The 18850-nt window shown below is 40.2% G+C and overlaps 1 protein-coding gene across 9 annotated transcripts in view; it reads left to right on the top strand.

Moving 5' to 3' along the window:
* The first annotated feature begins 1886 nt into the window (after positions 1–1886).
* Positions 1887–18850, top strand: part of LOC135102427 (kinesin-like protein KIFC1) — a 21637-nt gene continuing 4673 nt past the window's right edge. Inside the window, exons 1-22 of one of the 9 annotated variants that reach the window (XM_064007705.1) lie at positions 2514–2793; positions 3620–3645; positions 4311–4418; positions 4962–5067; positions 5193–5301; positions 5657–5760; positions 6048–6193; positions 6522–6690; positions 6976–7123; positions 7460–7539; positions 7785–8044; positions 8594–8778; positions 8895–9130; positions 12728–12864; positions 13573–13648; positions 13860–14020; positions 15307–15402; positions 15702–15933; positions 16224–16371; positions 16910–17119; positions 17692–17821; positions 18257–18549. In XM_064007705.1, coding sequence (XP_063863775.1) covers positions 4331–4418; positions 4962–5067; positions 5193–5301; positions 5657–5760; positions 6048–6193; positions 6522–6690; positions 6976–7123; positions 7460–7539; positions 7785–8044; positions 8594–8778; positions 8895–9130; positions 12728–12864; positions 13573–13648; positions 13860–14020; positions 15307–15402; positions 15702–15933; positions 16224–16371; positions 16910–17119; positions 17692–17821; positions 18257–18549 — 3114 coding nt within the window. In that variant the 5' untranslated portion in view covers positions 2514–2793; positions 3620–3645; positions 4311–4330. Of the gene's footprint in view, positions 2302–2513; positions 2794–3619; positions 3646–4310; positions 4419–4692; positions 5396–5656; positions 5761–6047; positions 6194–6521; positions 6691–6975; positions 7124–7459; positions 7540–7784; positions 8045–8593; positions 8779–8894; positions 9131–12727; positions 12865–13572; positions 13649–13859; positions 14021–15306; positions 15403–15701; positions 15934–16223; positions 16372–16909; positions 17120–17691; positions 17822–18256; positions 18550–18850 lie in introns of those variants that run through there. The other 8 variants (XM_064007708.1, XM_064007707.1, XM_064007704.1 and 5 more) reach the window with 8 other exon arrangements.

Raw genomic sequence — 18850 nt, 5'->3', positions numbered from 1 at the left:
ACAGTGAACTACAAGGAGAAAACACCTCGAGGATAACAGAGAACATGACTGCGTGATCAAAGCTGTAATGCAGAACACCCCAACCGCTCTCCCTCCCCCCTCCCTTCCTTTTTGCCTTCCTTTCTTCTTCCCCCCTTCTCTCTCTCTCTCTCTCTCTCTCTCTCTCTCTCTCTCTCTCTCTCTCTCTCTCTCTCTCTCTCTCTCTCTCTCTCTCTCATTATTCTTTCCCGCTAAGAAATAAACAGAACAACGTAGCATTTACTTTTCCTGTCTTTGCCCTCGTGGGTCTTCTCCAAATCAGCATCTAGCGACTGGCGGGCAGATCGGGTCGAGTCGTGAGGACATGAAGGTAGAAGTTTCCCCGTATGATTAACCTCTCGGCTCTCGACGCGCAGTAACCTCCTGTTTCACACTCACCGACAATATTAATGATCATGATAACTACAGAGACACACACACACAAGGTTACAGGATTTGATACCGCGACATTCACACAACACGGGTTAAATCAGTAGATGAACATATTTAGATTGTTATTCAAGTGTGTGATAAGACTGTATATGGAGCAGGGAATGGTCTGATAACAAGATGTCTCAAGAGTAACCACGGCATCACTAGGACTTCCTATAACCATACACGAAAATAAAAGGAACGTTGACGTACAAGTTACCTATGTAAAGTCAGACATCTTATAACAGACATATCGTCCCCGAAAAAAAAAGAAAATATTTATAAGACATACGACTAAAACCTTAAGTACAAACGTAGCAATCTCGTATAGGAGACCCACTGCAGTTTCCGCACCAAGAATAGGAGTACTCAGGACGCAAGTCTGACTCCGTTGAATGACGTCAACAAACGCCTACACCAAATTTACAAGTCAGAATACTGTATATAGATTTCAGTTCTACCTTCAATGCAATCCTATCCCACATTTTCGTAAATGGTGTTACTTACTGAAGTAGATTTTCATCTTTTTAACTCAAAGTGTAATCGCCCGTTTTTTGGTGCGATCAGTGCGTGATAATAAGACCCGTTTCACGCTTTTCACGCTATATTGATTGAGTCGGTTGAAACCTTGGAAAGTGAATAAGTTCTCATAAAGACAGAAGATACACTGATAGCGTCCAGTCCAATTATATAGTTATGCTTCTGCACACAATTGCATAAGATAAGACAAATATATTACACTGAATATGTTGTAGTCAAGACACGCGTGTTGGCAGGTTCTTAAACTCTTGTAGGTAGTATCACTCTCAACGTAGGACATCTGTTCACAAAGACTGCTCATCAACACAGACTGTTCACGATGTCCGCTCACCGACACAGCATAAAGGTTTCTGCTCCAGGGAGTGGAATCTTTGATTCCCCTAACTGACCTCCATCAACTCCGGCTGAGGCGACTTTACGGGTCAACACAATATCATCTTCCTATCCCATCCACTACCATTTCAGCCCTCTCTCTCTCTCTCTCTCTCTCTCTCTCTCTCTCTCTCTCTCTCTCTCTCTCTCTCTCTCTCTCTCTCTCTCTCTCTCTCTCTCTCTCTGGCGGTAACACAGAGACCATAGTATCGTAAGCCAGGTCGTGTCAAGTCCCAGCGTGACTCACCAACACAGGGGCTCCCCTGCGTCTTGCTCAGATAACTGTGGGTGCATGTTGACTGAGTTGCATTTTTTTTTCGTATGTATAGCTTGTGTCCGTGATTACTCTTATGACAATTCAAATGAATTCATCATCGCAAATTAATCATCCTGTTCAGTAATTAGTGATCAAAATACTCGAATATCTCGAGATGCTCCTATCAGCTTCTTTTCTTATCGAATAGTTATCTTTTGCTTCTTCGGTGTGTTTCCAGTCAAGACCTTCAGTCACGTCCTTCGGTTACTTCTGTCATATCAATCCAAGAGACGCGAGATCACGTGTGTCAGACGAGTGTGCGCGGCCGCTGGTGTGAGGCAGAGTCCACAAAGACAGAGGGGAAAAGAAAAGAAAGGAAAGCAGAAAAAATAGAAAAAAAGCGTGTGATCATCCTACCAGACAACTATCGATATTCACAGACGTGAAATACTTATGTATCTCCAACAAAGTTGTGGTGGAATAGGCAGTTTGTGTCCCGTGTGGAGGCGGCAACCGAGTAATCGTTAAGTCGACACGTGGCAGCACTGGTCTCGGGAATGCTTTTTTTGCGATCGTTGAGTGTGGTTGCTGAGAGGACAGACTTCCCATACGTGTTGTGTGCGACGCTCTCCTCGTGGCTGTGTGACACTGCTGTAACATACACTTTTTACGCGTGGGGAGAGGTGATTTCAAGAAGAGTACATAATATATATATATATATATATATATATATATATATATATATATATATATATATATATATATATATATATATATATATATATATATATATATATATATATATATATATATATATATATATAAAGAGAGAGAGAGAGAGAGAGAGAGAGAGAGAGAGAGAGAGAGAGAGAGAGAGAGAGAGAGAGAGAGAGAGAGAGAGAGATTTATATTTTATTTTCTCTCCTATATATTCGGGAAAAAAAAAAAAAAAAACTGGCACCGGTAAGTGGCAGCGTCTCCACGCTGCCACCCGAGGTGATTTGAGCAGTGGAGCCGCGTCGTCGCCGGCGTCATGGGAGAGAGAGTGCTATCTTGGGCGTTGAACACAAGAAGAAGTAACTAAATCCCTTTGATGCTGTGCTCGAATTCACTATTAAATAACGGAATACTTGTAAAGCAGGAGTGAAGGAGGGAACGTGTGTCTTGGCCGAATGGTAAGCACTTTTTATTTTCCTTGGCAGTGAGCGTGAACTAAGCTCAGGTGGGGCGGAGGGCCGGTGTCGAATTCGTAGTTGTCAGATTTTTGTTAACAAACGAAAGCCGGACTACTGTGAACAGTCTCTATATTTGGTTAATCTTTTAACCAAGTCTTCAGCCATGTTGTTGTAGCGGACAGATATGTTTATCAACACGCCTTTGTGAACATTAGGTTCTGAGCATGTGCAGTTCTCGGGCTGACAGCCACATTCAAGAGAACACAGCATGCCATCAACACGGCTGAAGACTTGGTTAAAAGATAAACCTTAACTCATGCAAGTCCCCGAACAGACGCGCTAAGATGATACTGGGTGGGTCAGGATCAACCAGTTTGTTTGGACCTTGACTCATTATTATCATCTTATCATCACCAGCTCTCTCTCTCTCTCTCTCTCTCTCTCTCTCTCTCTCTCTCTCTCTCTCTCTCTCTCTCTCTCTCTCTCTCTCTCTCTCAGAATGTGTAGATAGATAGATACAAATGCGTACTTTAAGTTTTAGGTTTCTTCATCTGATTAGAAAATGTCCTTAGTAATGAACTGATCTGCCCTCGTCAAAATAATCACCGAATTCTTTCATAGCTGACTCTAAAGCCAACTGTACACTTTCCGTAGAAATTTAAAATACTTCATTATACATTAACGAATCTACAAAACCACTCTTTCTAAGGATGGATCCTAATACTTACACGATAAATCTTATTTCTTGCTTCTATGCGTTATCTTCCCTGACGGAGATGAGCTAATTATGATTCCTGAAATCTTTTTCGTCCTTGAATCCTCTCAGCGCCTCGTCCTTTATTGTGGACTTAGGTATTTCCTCGATCTACGTCAAGTATTTTTGCGTTTGCTTATGGTATGTTGCATTTGCCATCTACTGTGTCTGTCCATTCTTTCATCTTATCTGCATTTGGGGCGGTTGCATAGGAATCCAGCCAACTTATCTTTGTGTCATCTGTAAATATGACAATATCGCTACTATTTAACCTATGCATATTAAAAATAATAGTGGTTCTGAAAAGAATAGAAACAATGTCATGTAGTACATTTTTTCTTTAAATTACGATATCTTATTAGTTTCTTTTATTCCACTTTATTCCATTTTGTTGTTGCTGTTGTTGTTGTTGTTGTTGTTGTTGTTGTTGTTGTTATTGCTGTTGTTGTTGTTGTTGTTGTTATTGCTGTTGTTGTTGTTGTTGTTGTTGTTGTTGTTATTGCTGTGTGTGTGTATGTGTGTGTACATTGAATTAAACTGAATTTATTAATGCTCAGGTTTTTACAAAAGTATAGAACACACCTATTATTACTTCTGTTACAATTTTTCATAATTGTAATACAAATATTACTTGCAATACACTTATATTACTCCGTATTATTAATAAGTGTATTACTCATTATCATGTCATTGTGAAAATACTGAGAATATAGACTTTAAGCTCGCCTGCCTGTCTTAAAAGACTAACATGTTCCTCCCTCAGCCGCGAGTTGATCCTCCAAGATGACTGAAACGAACAAGTTTGACGATCTTCTCACCCACCTTGGTACCGGATTCTGGAACTTGTTCATCTTCTTTATCTCATTCTACTGTGAGTTACACACATGGCGAGATCATTACTGAGGTACTATGCTTAAGTAAATAGATATGGTGCTCTTTTTTTGCATATCCTCGCAATGTAATGAGTGCGTGGTGACCTGATGGAGGTCTTACGCTGAGAATAGGCACCACTAAGTAACGCTGCACGCCATGTCTCGCCATTACAAAAAATGACTTCACATCCGAAAGTGGTGGCGCGGCTAAGTTTGAAAGATAACATTTGAATAATGTGGTGACGCCACCAGTGTGATTTTGTCTGAAGGGCACCTTAAAGTATTGTCATTCAGAGGAAAGAAAATGAAGATTTAAAGTAATTTCAGGGAATGCTATTTAGGATAAATACCACGCCATCGCTTAATCTTGTAATACGAGCATGTGAATCACATTGCTTCAATTCACTCTGTATCATATACACCTTTCACCCGAGACACTTAGTTATGAGATGGGTCAGATGGATCGCTGTTTGCTTGACACCACCACCCCATGATCTCCATAGTCTTTATGATTTTATTAACAGATGTTTTCCTTGGCGCAGGTATGATGATGGTACCTCCACAGTTCATCAGTGGAGTGTACCTCGCGCCTGCCATCAACTACACCTGCTTGCCTCCAGAAGGGAACGAGAGTGTAGTTGTGTCTGAGTAAGTAATGCACATTCTTCCTCTGATGGGCGAAGTTTAATGTAACTGTTGTAGCTTCTTATATCATTAAGGAATACGCAAGTCTGCCTCTGTCAGTGTGTTGAGAAACATTTCCCCGCAACCAGAGACTCGTGCAGTTACACGAGATTGACGGAGGCCGGGACGGAGGTGGAGGAGGCGTGCACCGAGTGGGACTTCGATACCTCCGTCTTCAGCAGCACCCTCACCTCGGAGGTCAGTGAGGGGGTGTCTCCTGCCTGCCAAGAACAGTCCTCAATTAATTTGATCTTTCTTTTGAAATCAAGAGAAGAAAATTTTTGCTGTAAATGTAAGTGTGTGTGTGAGAGAGAGAGAGAGAGAGAGAGAGAGAGAGAGAGAGAGAGAGAGAGAGAGAGAGAGAGAGAGAGAGAGAGAGAGAGAGAGAGAGAGTGCGTGTGTGTGTGTGTGTGTGTGTGTGTGTGTGTGTGTGTGTTCCTCTCTCCATTACTATCACCTCCCTTCTTTTCCTTAGCTCTACGCCCTTCTCTTCTTTACCTCTCGCCCCCTCCCTTCTCCTCACCTGGCTCACGGTGCTGCTGTTGGTCCACAGTTTTCTCTGGTGTGTGGAAGGAGGTACCTGCAGGCTTTATACCAGAGTGCCTACGTGATTGGTACTTTCTTCTCTCCTATACTGGGGGGCTACCTCGCTGACAGGTTTGTGTGTGTGCGTGTGTGTGTGTGTGTGTGTGTGTGTGTGTGCACGCGAGCTTGTTTTATTTAATTTACTGTCTTTGTTTTGCTCCTTCCACCTCTACTCCCTTACTACTAAGTTCTTGACACTTCCAAAGTTACACATTTGTTCTTCTTTTTTTTATGTATTTTCTTATTTGTTATCTTTTATTTCTATTTTTTTTTCTAGCAAACTTGTCAACCTCTCTTACCTCTTAACTTTTTGTTCCTTCTCCACCTCGCTCTTTATCTTCGCCTTTCTCTCCCAACAGGTACGGGCGTAAGGTTGTGGTGGTGGTAACTCAAATCTTCATTGCAATCTTTGCAACCACCATTGCTTTTCTCAACAACATGGTAGCCATACTGACGGTTCGTGTCCTCCTGGGCATATTCAATTTGCTCACCCTCACCGTTTTCAGTGAGTGTCGCGTCTGTTGACATTGAGTTCTGTAACGTGACTGTGTATAATAGTTGGTCAACTGCCAACTAACCCGGCGATTACATGTTTACTAGTATGCTCTGTTTCCCTTAACATGACGCAAAAAAAACTGATGCACTAAGAGCTGAGCTTCCGGCCTCCATCTCATTGGACAAAAAACACCAATTAATACATAACTGAACAGACAGATAAACCAACCAATGAGGAAGTGTTTTGAGTAGAATTTGACAGAACAATTATTTAAGAACCTATAGATTGCTTGCCTTATGACAAGAAAATGCGCGCGCGTGTGTGTGTGTCCTTACAGCTCTGGAAACATGTGAACCCAAGCGCCGGGCTCTGCTGGGTATGTTGCTGGGGGTGCCGTGGGCTCTGGGCACCATGGCGTGGGGCGGCACGGCCTTCCTCATTCGAGACTGGCGGTGGCTGCAGCTAGCCGTCTCCCTCCCCCTCCTTGTCATCCTTCCTGTCTTCTAGTGAGTTAGCCATGCACGTGATACCAATATTATTTGCACTCGGAGAAAGACGGACATTAAAGTAACGGTCTCCTTCACCAAGCAGCCGCGATGAACGTCAGGGACCCTGTCACTCTGCTGGTGACAAACATGTTGTATTTCTGCCCCAGTTCGTGTTTGCATGCATATCTAATTAAAGAATATGAAAGTGATTTAGAGTAAAATTTTGCAAAAACGGAATATTACATGTCACACCTTTGTTGGGCAGGCGTGCTGTAGTAACAACCGTGTCTTGGCCTCCGTCAGCTTCATGGATGAATCCCCGCGGTGGCTCATCGTGCGAGGCCGCCACGACCAAGCAGTGCAGGTACTCCGCAAGGCCGCCCGCTGGAATCGGGTGACGCTGCAGCCAGAGGCCGACCTCCGCGCCCTCATGAAGGAGATCCAGGAGGAGGTAGTGCGCCCTGCAAAACTTACTCAGTGCTGTTGTAATCTTTGCTAAAGATATTAATTTGTTGTGCAGCGTCATAATAATTATTGTTTCGTGAGAGTAATCCAAGAAAAAAAATGTACAATTTGCAAAAGTATCCAGTATTGACGAGCAAGTCACGAATGATCACTCACTTGCTTACTTCCACCGTAAAATCCTAACTGAGTTTCAGTCTTCACCACCACCACCTTAAATACAAATGCAAATATTCAAATCACCAGCCGTGAGTGGTGAGTGGGTATGTACCTCAAGTTCTGTGTGATACTCGTATAGGAAGATTGTTTGGTTTTACACCGGCAGTCCGCGACGTACTCGTCAACGCAAGCCAACACAGACAAGAAGACCAAGAAATTCCGGCTCACTTTGCCCATCCTGCTCAGGTGAGACACTTCCGCCTCTCCTTTTTTCATGTAAATGCAATGAATAACTCTTGTATGCAATAGTCACATAGTCAGAATTCATTACGTACCAGTCTATTTCTAAATCCAAAACAAACTTTGCTTTTACTCACTGCTCTTTTCATTCATATGTGTTCCCTGAAAGACAGTGCTTGTAAAAGTGTGCACTACTATACATTACAGCTTCCTACCGAGCTTCACTTCGAGTAATTATCTCCTTGCTGCAGCACGCGTGCCATACGAATTATTACTGCCGTGGTCTGCATTGACTATTTCGCTGTGAGCTTCGTATTTGACGGCCTCAACTTGGGCGGGGACAACTACATCTCTGACCCATTCCTGTATATAACACTGAGCGGCATGATTGAGATTCCGGGTTACCTGTTAGCTGCGCCAATCATCAACCGGTGGGGCAGGAGAATACCCACCGTGCTGAGCTTCGTGTTGGGCGGCGTCGCTATCACCGTGACTGCCTTCATCCCGTCAGGTGCGACACATCATTTGTCCGGTCAAACGAGTCTTGTTTTTGCTATTCGGAGTGTAAAGATTGTGAACGGATATAATACTTTGGATGTTGAAATACGATGAATTACAATCCGAATCTACTCTTAATCTTGAGGAAAGTAATCTGTGGTCACACAAATGTCACAGTCGTCCCTGAATGGCAGCATCCTGAATTGATTTGATTTGATAATTTTATTGCCATTGTTGAATTACAAGACAATTGCATGTGACAGGTTTCTAATCACACCCAGTACAGTATCTGAATGACAGAAAACATTGCACTGACTTGTGTTCCACGCATCAAACAGCGGTGGGGAAGAACCTTTACATTCCTCTATATACAAATGAAAAAACATTATGATTATACAGTATACACATAAAACAGACCAACAGTCATCGTGGCGGGGCAGAATCCTTACAGAATTTCTTCACATTCCCTCACTATTTCGTTAACTTTGCCATTTATCTATTTATTTATTCATTTACTTATTATCACTATTTTTTACACCTCTTTACATTTGTCTTCGAGCAGAGTTACAAGTACTAAGGATGAGCCTAGCGCTGCTGGGCAAGTGGTGCATCAGTAGCGTCTATCAAATCCTGTACCTGTACGCCTCAGAGCTGTTCCCGACGGAGGTGCGCATGCAGGGGATCGGAGTGGCCAGTGTGTCCTCTCAGTTCGCGTCTACCTTCGTGCCCTTCATCACTAGTCTCCTGGTGAGAGAGAGAGAGAGAGAGAGAGAGAGAGAGAGAGAGAGAGAGAGAGAGAGAGAGAGAGAGAGAGAGAGAGAGAGAGAGTCCTCCATCGACAATACGACATCACTCCTCCGCAGGGTCCAGTGTTGCCATGGCTGACGTCACTCATTTTCGGCATGACGGCGGCGACAGCGGGCATGTTTACCTTGGCGCTGCGGGAGACGAAGGACGTGCCGTTGCCAGACACCGTCGCCGACCTGTCCGTCACCACCGAAGAAGCCATAGTTCTTACGCGAGATTCCTGGTCCACCATGGCTTCCTCCACCATCTTCTCCGTCACCTCTGCCTCCGCACCAGAAAAGGATGCGGAGAAGTAAGGTCTCTCGTCTATCTTTGGCTCTCCCATAGGATTGTTTTCAAAGGCCACAGAGATGATTAATAATTGAGCTCTCATGTGTTTTTGCCCGTTGATAATAGAGAACAATGGTATCATGTCATACAAAGGTCCTTGCAAATCACAATAACTTTCTCCAGTGTATTATTTTTAGGCAGCGTTATTTTGATTTGAAATCAAGTGATTGAAATCGATCGATCTATATCAGAGAAAAACAATCATAAATTAAATGAACATTAACTAGGCTGCATTTAAAACCATATGTTACATCAAGAGTAAAATGCATCATAATTTAAGTACAAAAAATTATATATATATATATATATATATATATATATATATATATATATATATATATATATATATATATATATATATATATATATATATATATATATATATATATATATATATATATATATATATATATATATATATATATATATATATATATATATATATATATAATTTAAGTAAGATTTATCTTAACTTTTTTATAGATTTTTTCTTTTTTTTCTTTTCCAACGCTGAGTTTAAGGAAGTCAGTACTGCCCCAGATGGTGTGTGCTGTACAGTATGTGCTGCATCAAGGTGCAACACTATGTCAGGGTGTGTCCACTTATTGCTACATTTAGTCCACAGGCCAGCAGGACCTGCCTGCTCTTGTCTTTTGGCTCTTGAACTCTACCACACTCACGAATGTTTCTTTTATCTATTATTTACCGAATATTTGAAACCTCCGATAAATCTGTTTTCCTTCCACCCAAAATTGTAGTAGACCATATATTGCTGATATGCGTCACCATAACCACTATGTGTTATCACATAATTAAGAAACACGACATTTTATTAAGATTTTCGGAGTGGATATTGGCATCCTCGCATCGGAGGTGAAGGGCCGACCTACTTTGACCAATAAATTAATCAATAGTGAACATTTATCACTTAAATATTACCTTGGACAGCGTGAATCATTAATTTCTCTACACTGTCAAGAAAAAACGTGAAATTCGCAGTATTTCCTTAAAAAAATTAACAGTGCAAGATGATACGTCCATATCATGCCGAACTGTGCGAGTCGGAGATAACGGGTTTCAAATATTCGATCAATAAAAGATTATAAGACTACTGATGATGCGTTATATACATTCATAATGACAACTGATGATCGTGCTTGCTCTGATTGGGATATCAGCCCCATACACGAGTATGGGGCTTTCATATACGAGTTTGATGAACAAAGATGACAGAGGGGAATGAAACACAAGGTACACTTCTACACAGACGGACAATTTTGCTCACGACAGCGGACAGAGTCCTCGTCCAGCCAGCCTCGGCTTGGACGTGCCACTCCTGGTGATTCACCGCATCTTTGTTGTATAGTTTTGTTTTAATATATTAATATATCGCAGCTATTTTACCACTGTGTTTACTTGCACCCTTTAGGCACCACCTCTACACAGCATCGACTACCTTACTAGTACAATATATATATATATATATATATATATATATATATATATATATATATATATATATATATATATATATATATATATATATATATATATATATATATACACCATACCTAGTGTGTGTGTGTGTGTGTGTGTGTGTGTGTGTGTGTGTGTGTGTGTGTGTATTGGCTGTCTTTCATTGTACAGATGGTGAGGCTGTGTTACTGTTAGTGTGTGTGTGTGTGTTCCCCTGCCTTTCATTGTAAAGATGGTGATGCAGTGTGTGTGTGTGTGTGTGTGTGTGTGTGTGTGTGTTCCCCTGCCTTTCATTGTAAAGATGGTGATGCAGTGTGTGTGTGTGTGTGTGGGTGTGTGTGTGTGTCACGGTTGGGATTAAAAAATCCACAAAAAAAAAGCCTGTGTTTTTTCTTTAACATTATATATATATATATATATATATATATATATATATATATATATATATATATATATATATATATATATATATATATATATATATATATATATATATATATATATATATAATTTTTTTTTCTATATCATATTGATAAGTAAAGTATGTTATGTACGCACTATCGGGATGCATGTTTAGTATCCACATTCAAAACTATGATGTTAATTCATACGTATATAAAATTAACTATCACACTTTACTCATTGTAACAGTGATTACTTTAAGCCATCAATGCGCATCACGATCCTCCGATATTGATATTCAAACACCAGGCCATCCCATTGGTGGAGAGCGGCGAGGCTTCACCAATCAGCGGCGTTGTGTTTGTTTGGGTCTTGAATTTAAAGGTCTCGGCAGTGTTTGAGTGAAGACCCCCGAAGGAAACTTATCTGTACACATTTTCTAGTAAAGTGAGTTTTCACCCCACTTGGAGCACAGGTGAGTGTTACTAAGTGTTGAGGAGAGGAGTGAGATGGGGAAAGGGTTGTGTTGATGCAGGAAGCCCAGCCAATGGGGCCTGAGAGTGTATGCTGAACTATTGCTGTTAGAATTTATCATTTTCACTTATAGAAGTTATGGTTTCTTGTATTTAACTGGGCGTAGGTACTCTGAGTCCGTTATCTGTGGGTTAGGACAACCATATGTGTACTGATGAGGGTTTTGATGGATTGCTGAAGAAAAAGTAACTTGCTCCGTGCCCACAGGGGTTTGGGATTACTTCACTAACAGATAAGAGGCCAGGCAGCTGGGGTACCTCCAACTCGGACCATTCTGAACGACCAACTCTGGCCATTTTTTATTACAAACTTGAACCATCATGTATTCCAACTCGAACTCAAGGTCCAAACTTTAGGTAAATCACTGCCTGTTATTGCCAGATTGTTCCATTCATTAGCCACTCGATGTGAAGAACTTGTTCGTCTTCTTGGTGTTTTTTTTTTTTTTTTTCCAGCTTGGAAGTTTCCCTCAGGTCACTGGCTGGGAGTCATCAGACACAAGCTAGAGGAATGTTATCCCTTCCCCCTACTTGATCAGTTCCTTTCAGGATCTTAAATGCCTCTGTCATGTCCCCTCTGTCTCGCCTTAACTTGTAAGGTGGTGATCCCTAGCCTGGTTAGCCTCTTCAGTGAGGATGGTGGACAGAGAGGGTACAAATGTAATGACTTATTTTTACCCTTTCTAGTCATAGTTTATGTTGCCTTTTGCATAAGGGCACCAGAACTGATGGCAGTTTTTGGTGGACCTTGTTGAATTTCTTGATGTCCTCCTTAGTTTAGAGATATTAGGCCTGCTTAGCATTCTCCATTAATGATCTGATTAGCAATGCATATAGGGCCAGAAACATATCAGTGTATGAAAGTGCTCTTTATTGCTCCTCCCATACAGTTTGCTTTTCTGGCAAATTTCCCCACTTGTGTGTGTTCTCAGCATTAGGTTGTTTGAAATGATCACTTATGGATCTTCCTCACTCATTGCTTTTGGCACTTTGTTACTCATGGTGTACTTGTGCTCCTGTGTTACTCAGGGTGTACTTGTGCTCTTGGTTGTCCCTCAAGTTTCCCCCAAGGTTTTCTGACTAAATAAGTAATACCTACCTCATTATAACTCCAATACCAAAGCTAAACCCTTGGTCTCATCCCATAGGACTAAGATGTCTAAGCTGCCTTCCAGCCGCCACCTACCTCAGCCCTCCAGACTGCGACCTCCTGGATCAGCCATGAAGCGCCTGGGGAGTGACAGTGCTATAACATCCCCTGAGAAGCGGTCCAGGCACTCTGGAGGTCTGTTAAGTGGAAATCTTTGCATTTTCTTATGTTAATCCAAGAAATTAAAGGTTACATAAATGTAGTAAGAATTCCTTTTATTGCTAGTGCAATTACATTTTCACGCACGCATGCATGCACGCACGCACGCATGCACACACATAATGAACATAAGAACATAAGAAAATAAGGGAAGCTGCAAGAAGCTATCAGGCAGTCCCTGTATAAAACATACTTACCTATTTCCACTTATCATCCCCATCCATAAATTTGTCAAATCTTTTAAAGTTCCCTAATGTCTCTGCACTAACAACCTGATTACTGAGTCTGTTCCATTCATCTACCACTCTGTACTACTCTGAGAACCAATTCCTTCCTATCTCTTTCTTAAATCTAAATTTTTCAAGCTTAAACCTGTTATTTCTAGTTCTATTCTGATTACTGATCCTGAGAATTTTGCTTATGTCCCCTTGTCATAATCCCTATAATTTTTATCAGGGCCTCTCTTAACCTACATTTCTCTAAGGAATGTAAATTTAATAGCTTCAGTCTCATTTCATAAGGAGTATCCGTCATCCCCTATATCCTTTTAGTTATTCTCCTTGATTATAAGCTTGATTGTAAAATATATATATATATATATATATATATATATATATATATATATATATATATATATATATATATATATATATATATATATATATATATATATTACCATGACAGATGCTGATGACACTGGTATTATGTCGAGGCCTCAACACCCTGGAGGCACTCGGGGAGGACGTGGGAGTCTCAGCAGGTTAGTGGATGGCATACTAGTTACCAGTTATGTTATGAATTATATTTAGCTCAGTGTTCTGCATTTCACCAGTACCCTCACTCACATAGTTGAGAATGGCTGTCAGAAGCAAGACCAGAAATCACGTCAAAGAAGAAAATATTCAATGATATATTTTTTTTTTCATTTGTTTTCTGTATTATATACATTTTTTGATATCCTCCTCTTCCAGATCTGTCTCCATGGCCAACCTAAACTCTGGTGTCACAAGAAATAGAGGTATGGCCAAGAGGAACATGGCAAACTCCAGGATAGGTGCATCAACCCTCAACTTGACTGGTCGGCCCTCTAACATCACTGCTGCCTCGGCCAACCTTGTCCGACAAGGAGCAGGTAAGCATTAGGCATGTACTCCGGTCTGTATTACTGGTTGGTTGTAAATAAAAAGGTAAGGAATTTAGGAGTTATCTCTTCCTTTTCTTTTTATTTAGCTTGAGTTTAATGTAAGACTTCATTTGTTCTTGTATGATACTTTAGAAACTTTAACTTATTACTCCATATTTCTCCAGTTTTTGGCAGGAAAATCCTTTTATTTTTATGCAAAGCTGAAATGATTAGTGCACATATAAGTAAATAGCTAGGTAATATTATTGATTGGTTTACTCGCAAGATAAGGTTGGCTTATTTCAGTTGTTTGGCTGTTTTGCATTGACTCATCAACTCTTGTCTCATGATTAACCTTATTTCTTACAAGTGTTTCTAGGATGTCTTGGTAAAAATTTGTAGGATAAAACTTTTGTGACAATAAGTTAAAAATGACAATCTTTTTCTTCTATGTTCTTGACAAATATTCTTCATTGACATACTTCTCTACTTCAGGTCAAGACTATGCCTTCTTTAGTTAAGTAGGCTTCGTGCAACCCATCCCATGTGCATTTTTTTTTTTCTGTATATTGTGTACATTTCCTACTGCTGTCCTTCTCCTTCACTCTCACTCATGCCATGACCATGTTTATGTTAACTTCTTCATATTTTCACCATGGCTCCCTGAAAGATTTAAGACACACTGGCATGTTTGTTTAAAAATGCACAGTAACTACAACATCAACCATGCACATGTGTTTGTTTTCTGCTATAGCACTGGCAGTCCAGTTGGTGATACTAGGGAGCAGAGAGAGTAGAGCGAGAGGCCACACCACAGTGTTCATCATTGTTTTACTTTTGTTTATTAGATATTGAATGAAATGTTTGTACATGGGTTTTCTTTACTTAAACAAGGTAAAAAAGTGGATCAGGGGTGTTTTTAAAGGGAATGCACCAGTGTAGAGAAATCTGGAGTTTTCTAAAGGAATGCACAAATTTATGGATTTTCAACATTCATGGATATCTGTGTTACTTAATCCCTGTGAATGATGGGGATCGACTATACCACTGAGTTGGGATCCAAATACTCAGCAATGAATCATGCAAATAAAATAGGCACAGGAGTGTGCAATTTAAGGCCTCATGATCCTCAGACTTTCTGTGGGTATAGGAAATGATAAGGATGGAGATAATGGTTTGTGATAGCAAAGATGAAAAATTTGCATTACTTTTTATAAAATTGCTGTACTGTAGATGATAATATATTTCATAATCACACATGAATTTCCATATCTTGTGATTGACTTGTGTTTCAGGTGCAGTGTCTCGTAGGCCTGGGGCAAACATCACCAACAGGGTAAACAACACCCAGGATACTGATACAGGTCCTGGAGGGGATGCAGTCACTAAAGGTTTGTCTACCTAAATATTGCTCTGTAGCTCAGTCATTAGCTTATAGAAATTTAATACAGTTAATGGCGTTTGCAATATATATATTGTAAAAGTGAAGCGTGGTACTAAGATTAAATATGATGGGTGTAAACTTGTGAGGTAGGCTATGTAAGGGATGGATAGATAGCATAAGGAGGGCTTAAAAGGACAAGGATTGGCATTGGAGGATAGATTGATTGTGTTTTCTTGGTGTACTTGCTCATTAGATATGCATGAGTTGACTAGAGGAATACACATTTAACAAACATTTGATTGGCAGCCAAGAAGAAAAGGGCACCATGGGATCTGAAAGGACGACTACAAGACATGGAGGAGCTGGTCAAGTGTAGCACAGTTGAGCGGGAAAACCTGCTGGCCAAGTTCAATGATTATGACAGTCGCATTCAAAGCCTGGAGGAGGAAAAGCAGAACTTGAACCAAAACTTGCAGCAGTCCCATTCCACAACTCAAGCCAACCAGGAACAGATTGATGCTCTGACTGCTAAGCTCAAGTATGGCACTCCACATATTTATGTTTCTCTCTCAGAAATTAAGCAAAATTTCCCTTTCAGCTCCAGACTTTTCTTAAGTGCTAAATTTTAAAGTATACTATCAGACATTTATTCATAATAACTTCCTACTGCTGGCTTGATTACAGATTTTGTCTAGAATATTTAAAATACTCATATTTGCTATTTAAAATACTCATATTTTGCTCTTGGCACTTTGGGATTCTCTCCTTAGTGCCACTTTATACCCGTTGTTCATAAAAGGTGCAGAGGCTGAAATGTTTCCCTTGCAGTGAAGAAGTAAGGCAGAGAAGCAATGAAAGACAAGAATTGGAAAGAAACATTGAAGAACTGCAATCCAAGAAATCTTCCCTTGAGAGGAGGATCAAGATGCTGGAAGCAGATCTTTCATCCAGGGAAGATGAGCTGGCAGGTCTTAAGGTATTATAATTCTTGTTGTCAGCCCTCTGGTGTGAATTATTGTTGTTATTATTATATTCCACAGGCAGCATACAGTAGAACCTTACTTTAGTGAGTTTTGGGGCTAGTTAACTATTTTAAGGTTTCTCTTATTGAGACAATGGACTCCTCTACATCTGAGTTGATTTACTGACACTGCTTCATACACTTATACTTATTTTCACTACAGTTTTAGCTTCCCACACCTCTTGCCTTCATGGTGTTTCTTGCTATATTGTATTGAGATGGCTTTTCAGGTATCACAGAAAGCATTGTGTAGAGTAAAGAAAAAAAAAAATTTTTTATTTTGATTTGTGATCATTCTCAAATACAGTACCCTCTCAATTTTTGGGCTTGCTTTCTTCCCAAGGCATGGCCCTAAACTCAAGGATCACAAAACTTGTAGTATTGAAGACACTGAAAAATGCTTATTCTGGTCATATGGCCCAGCACTGTAAGTGTGCGTGTGTGTTTTCTCCTCACAGGAAAGGTTTATGTGAATTTTCCCATTTACTTTTAGGCCACAGTCTCTAACTTGACAAGTGTCTCAAGTGGCCTTGAGGCTCAACTGAGCTCTACAAAACTGCTACTGAATGACCGCAATAAGAGGGTGGCTGATCTAGAAGCTGAGACTTCCACTCAAGCTAGTACTATAACTATCCTGGAAAAGAAGCTGTTGGAGGGTGAGACTTTCCGCAGGAAGCTCCACAACCAAGTCCTGGAGTTAAAGGTGAGTTGAGTATGGCTGGATTGAGCTGGGGATGCCCTTGATCTCTTTGTGGCCAAAGCAAACAGAACTGAGGACTGTTTGATAGATATATAGTGTATTACTAAACAACAGACGTAGGATCATGGTGGTGAAATAATAAAGTGGATGAAAGATAGGGATACTGAGAAGATAGTAGAGAGTAATTAGGTGAAGAGTTAGAGGTCTGAACTTTGGTTGAGTTTTTGTAAGTTTGGAATAAAGTTGTGTTGGGAGGTTGTTAGAAATTGTGGCCTGGTGAGTGGATATTTGGTGAACAAGACTGACATAGGCATGCACACATGGAACCTTTTACATGAATTAATAATGATGGTGATGATATTTACAGACTAAATCTTCAATTATTTTGGCTTAGTAACTGGTCAGTCAAATAATATTCAGTTGCTATCAAATTCAGGAGTCATGCAAGAGAATTCCCACTGATGCTTAGTTGATAGGAGTGTACCATAGTGTCTGGAATTAACCCAGCAAAATGCGATGCAGATTACCTTTTATGTGAAATAAACCACTTTTAATATGTAATAATTTGTTTCCAGGGTAACATTAGAGTTTTCTGTCGGGTACGTCCTCTGATAGGAGAGGAAATCAAGAACAATGGGGATTCCAGTGACATTCATCACATTAATTTTCTTGATGAACGTACTCTTGAGCTTTGTAAAGGTGGAGGTAAGTGTTGGAGTCCTGGCTGCTCACATTTTCCTTTTATTATTATTATTATTATTATTTATTTTTTATTTTTATTTATTTATTTTTTTTTGACACATGATTATGACTAGTAAGATATTTCATGTTCACATTTTCCCAACACTGAAGTTTGCATCAGTTCAGTACATGCACTTTGCTTTAGTTTGCTTGTAAAATTCTGCTTCTGTCAGTGGTACTGAAAAGTTTCCATTGTTATATCATCTGACAGTTTTCTTATTTATTGATTTAAAAAAAAATTAATCCATATTTTTATAGCCATAAATATTACTTAGTACACATGTATGTATGAAGAAGTCATTGAGAAGTTAAATAATTTTTTATGTGGAGCAGCATCTACTGAAAATATTCAGCTACAACTGTGACGGCAGTAAGTAAATTAATTCCATTATTCATCAGATGTGAACAGCAGCACTATGTCTGGCCTCAAGGGGCGAGGAAATGGTCACTTGGAATTCACGTACGACAAGGTGTTCACCCCGTGTGCAACCCAAACAGAAGTGTTTGAGGAGATTTCTCAGTTGGTCCAGTCAGCCCTGGATGGCTATAATGTGTGTGTGTTTGCTTATGGTCAGACTGGATCAGGCAAGACCTTCACCATGGAAGGCTGCCCAGATAGTGAGGAACTGGAGGGTGTCATCACCAGAACAGTGAGACATGTGTTTACTTCAATGAAGGAACTCAAAGATAAGGTAAATATTACAATTTTGTTCCTGAAACCTCAAATGTACCAGTATACACACACACACACACACACACACACACACACACACACACACGAAGGGGAGAGGAAACTATAGATTGATAGTCCTCTTTATTCTGTCATACTTTAATATATGCTTCTGTATGACAGGAGTTCCCAAACTTTACCATAACAATGACCCCAAACATAATGAGCCTCTATTGAGGACAAAACTAAATAAAAAATTACTACACCCATAGTAACTTTATAAGGGAAAACCTAAACAAGGCCTAAGTTCTCAACTGTAAGAT

The sequence above is a fragment of the Scylla paramamosain genome, chromosome 7, assembly GCF_035594125.1.
Source record: "Scylla paramamosain isolate STU-SP2022 chromosome 7, ASM3559412v1, whole genome shotgun sequence".
NCBI classification, from domain to species: domain Eukaryota; kingdom Metazoa; phylum Arthropoda; class Malacostraca; order Decapoda; family Portunidae; genus Scylla; species Scylla paramamosain.
This window is presented reverse-complemented; position numbering and strand designations above follow the sequence as displayed.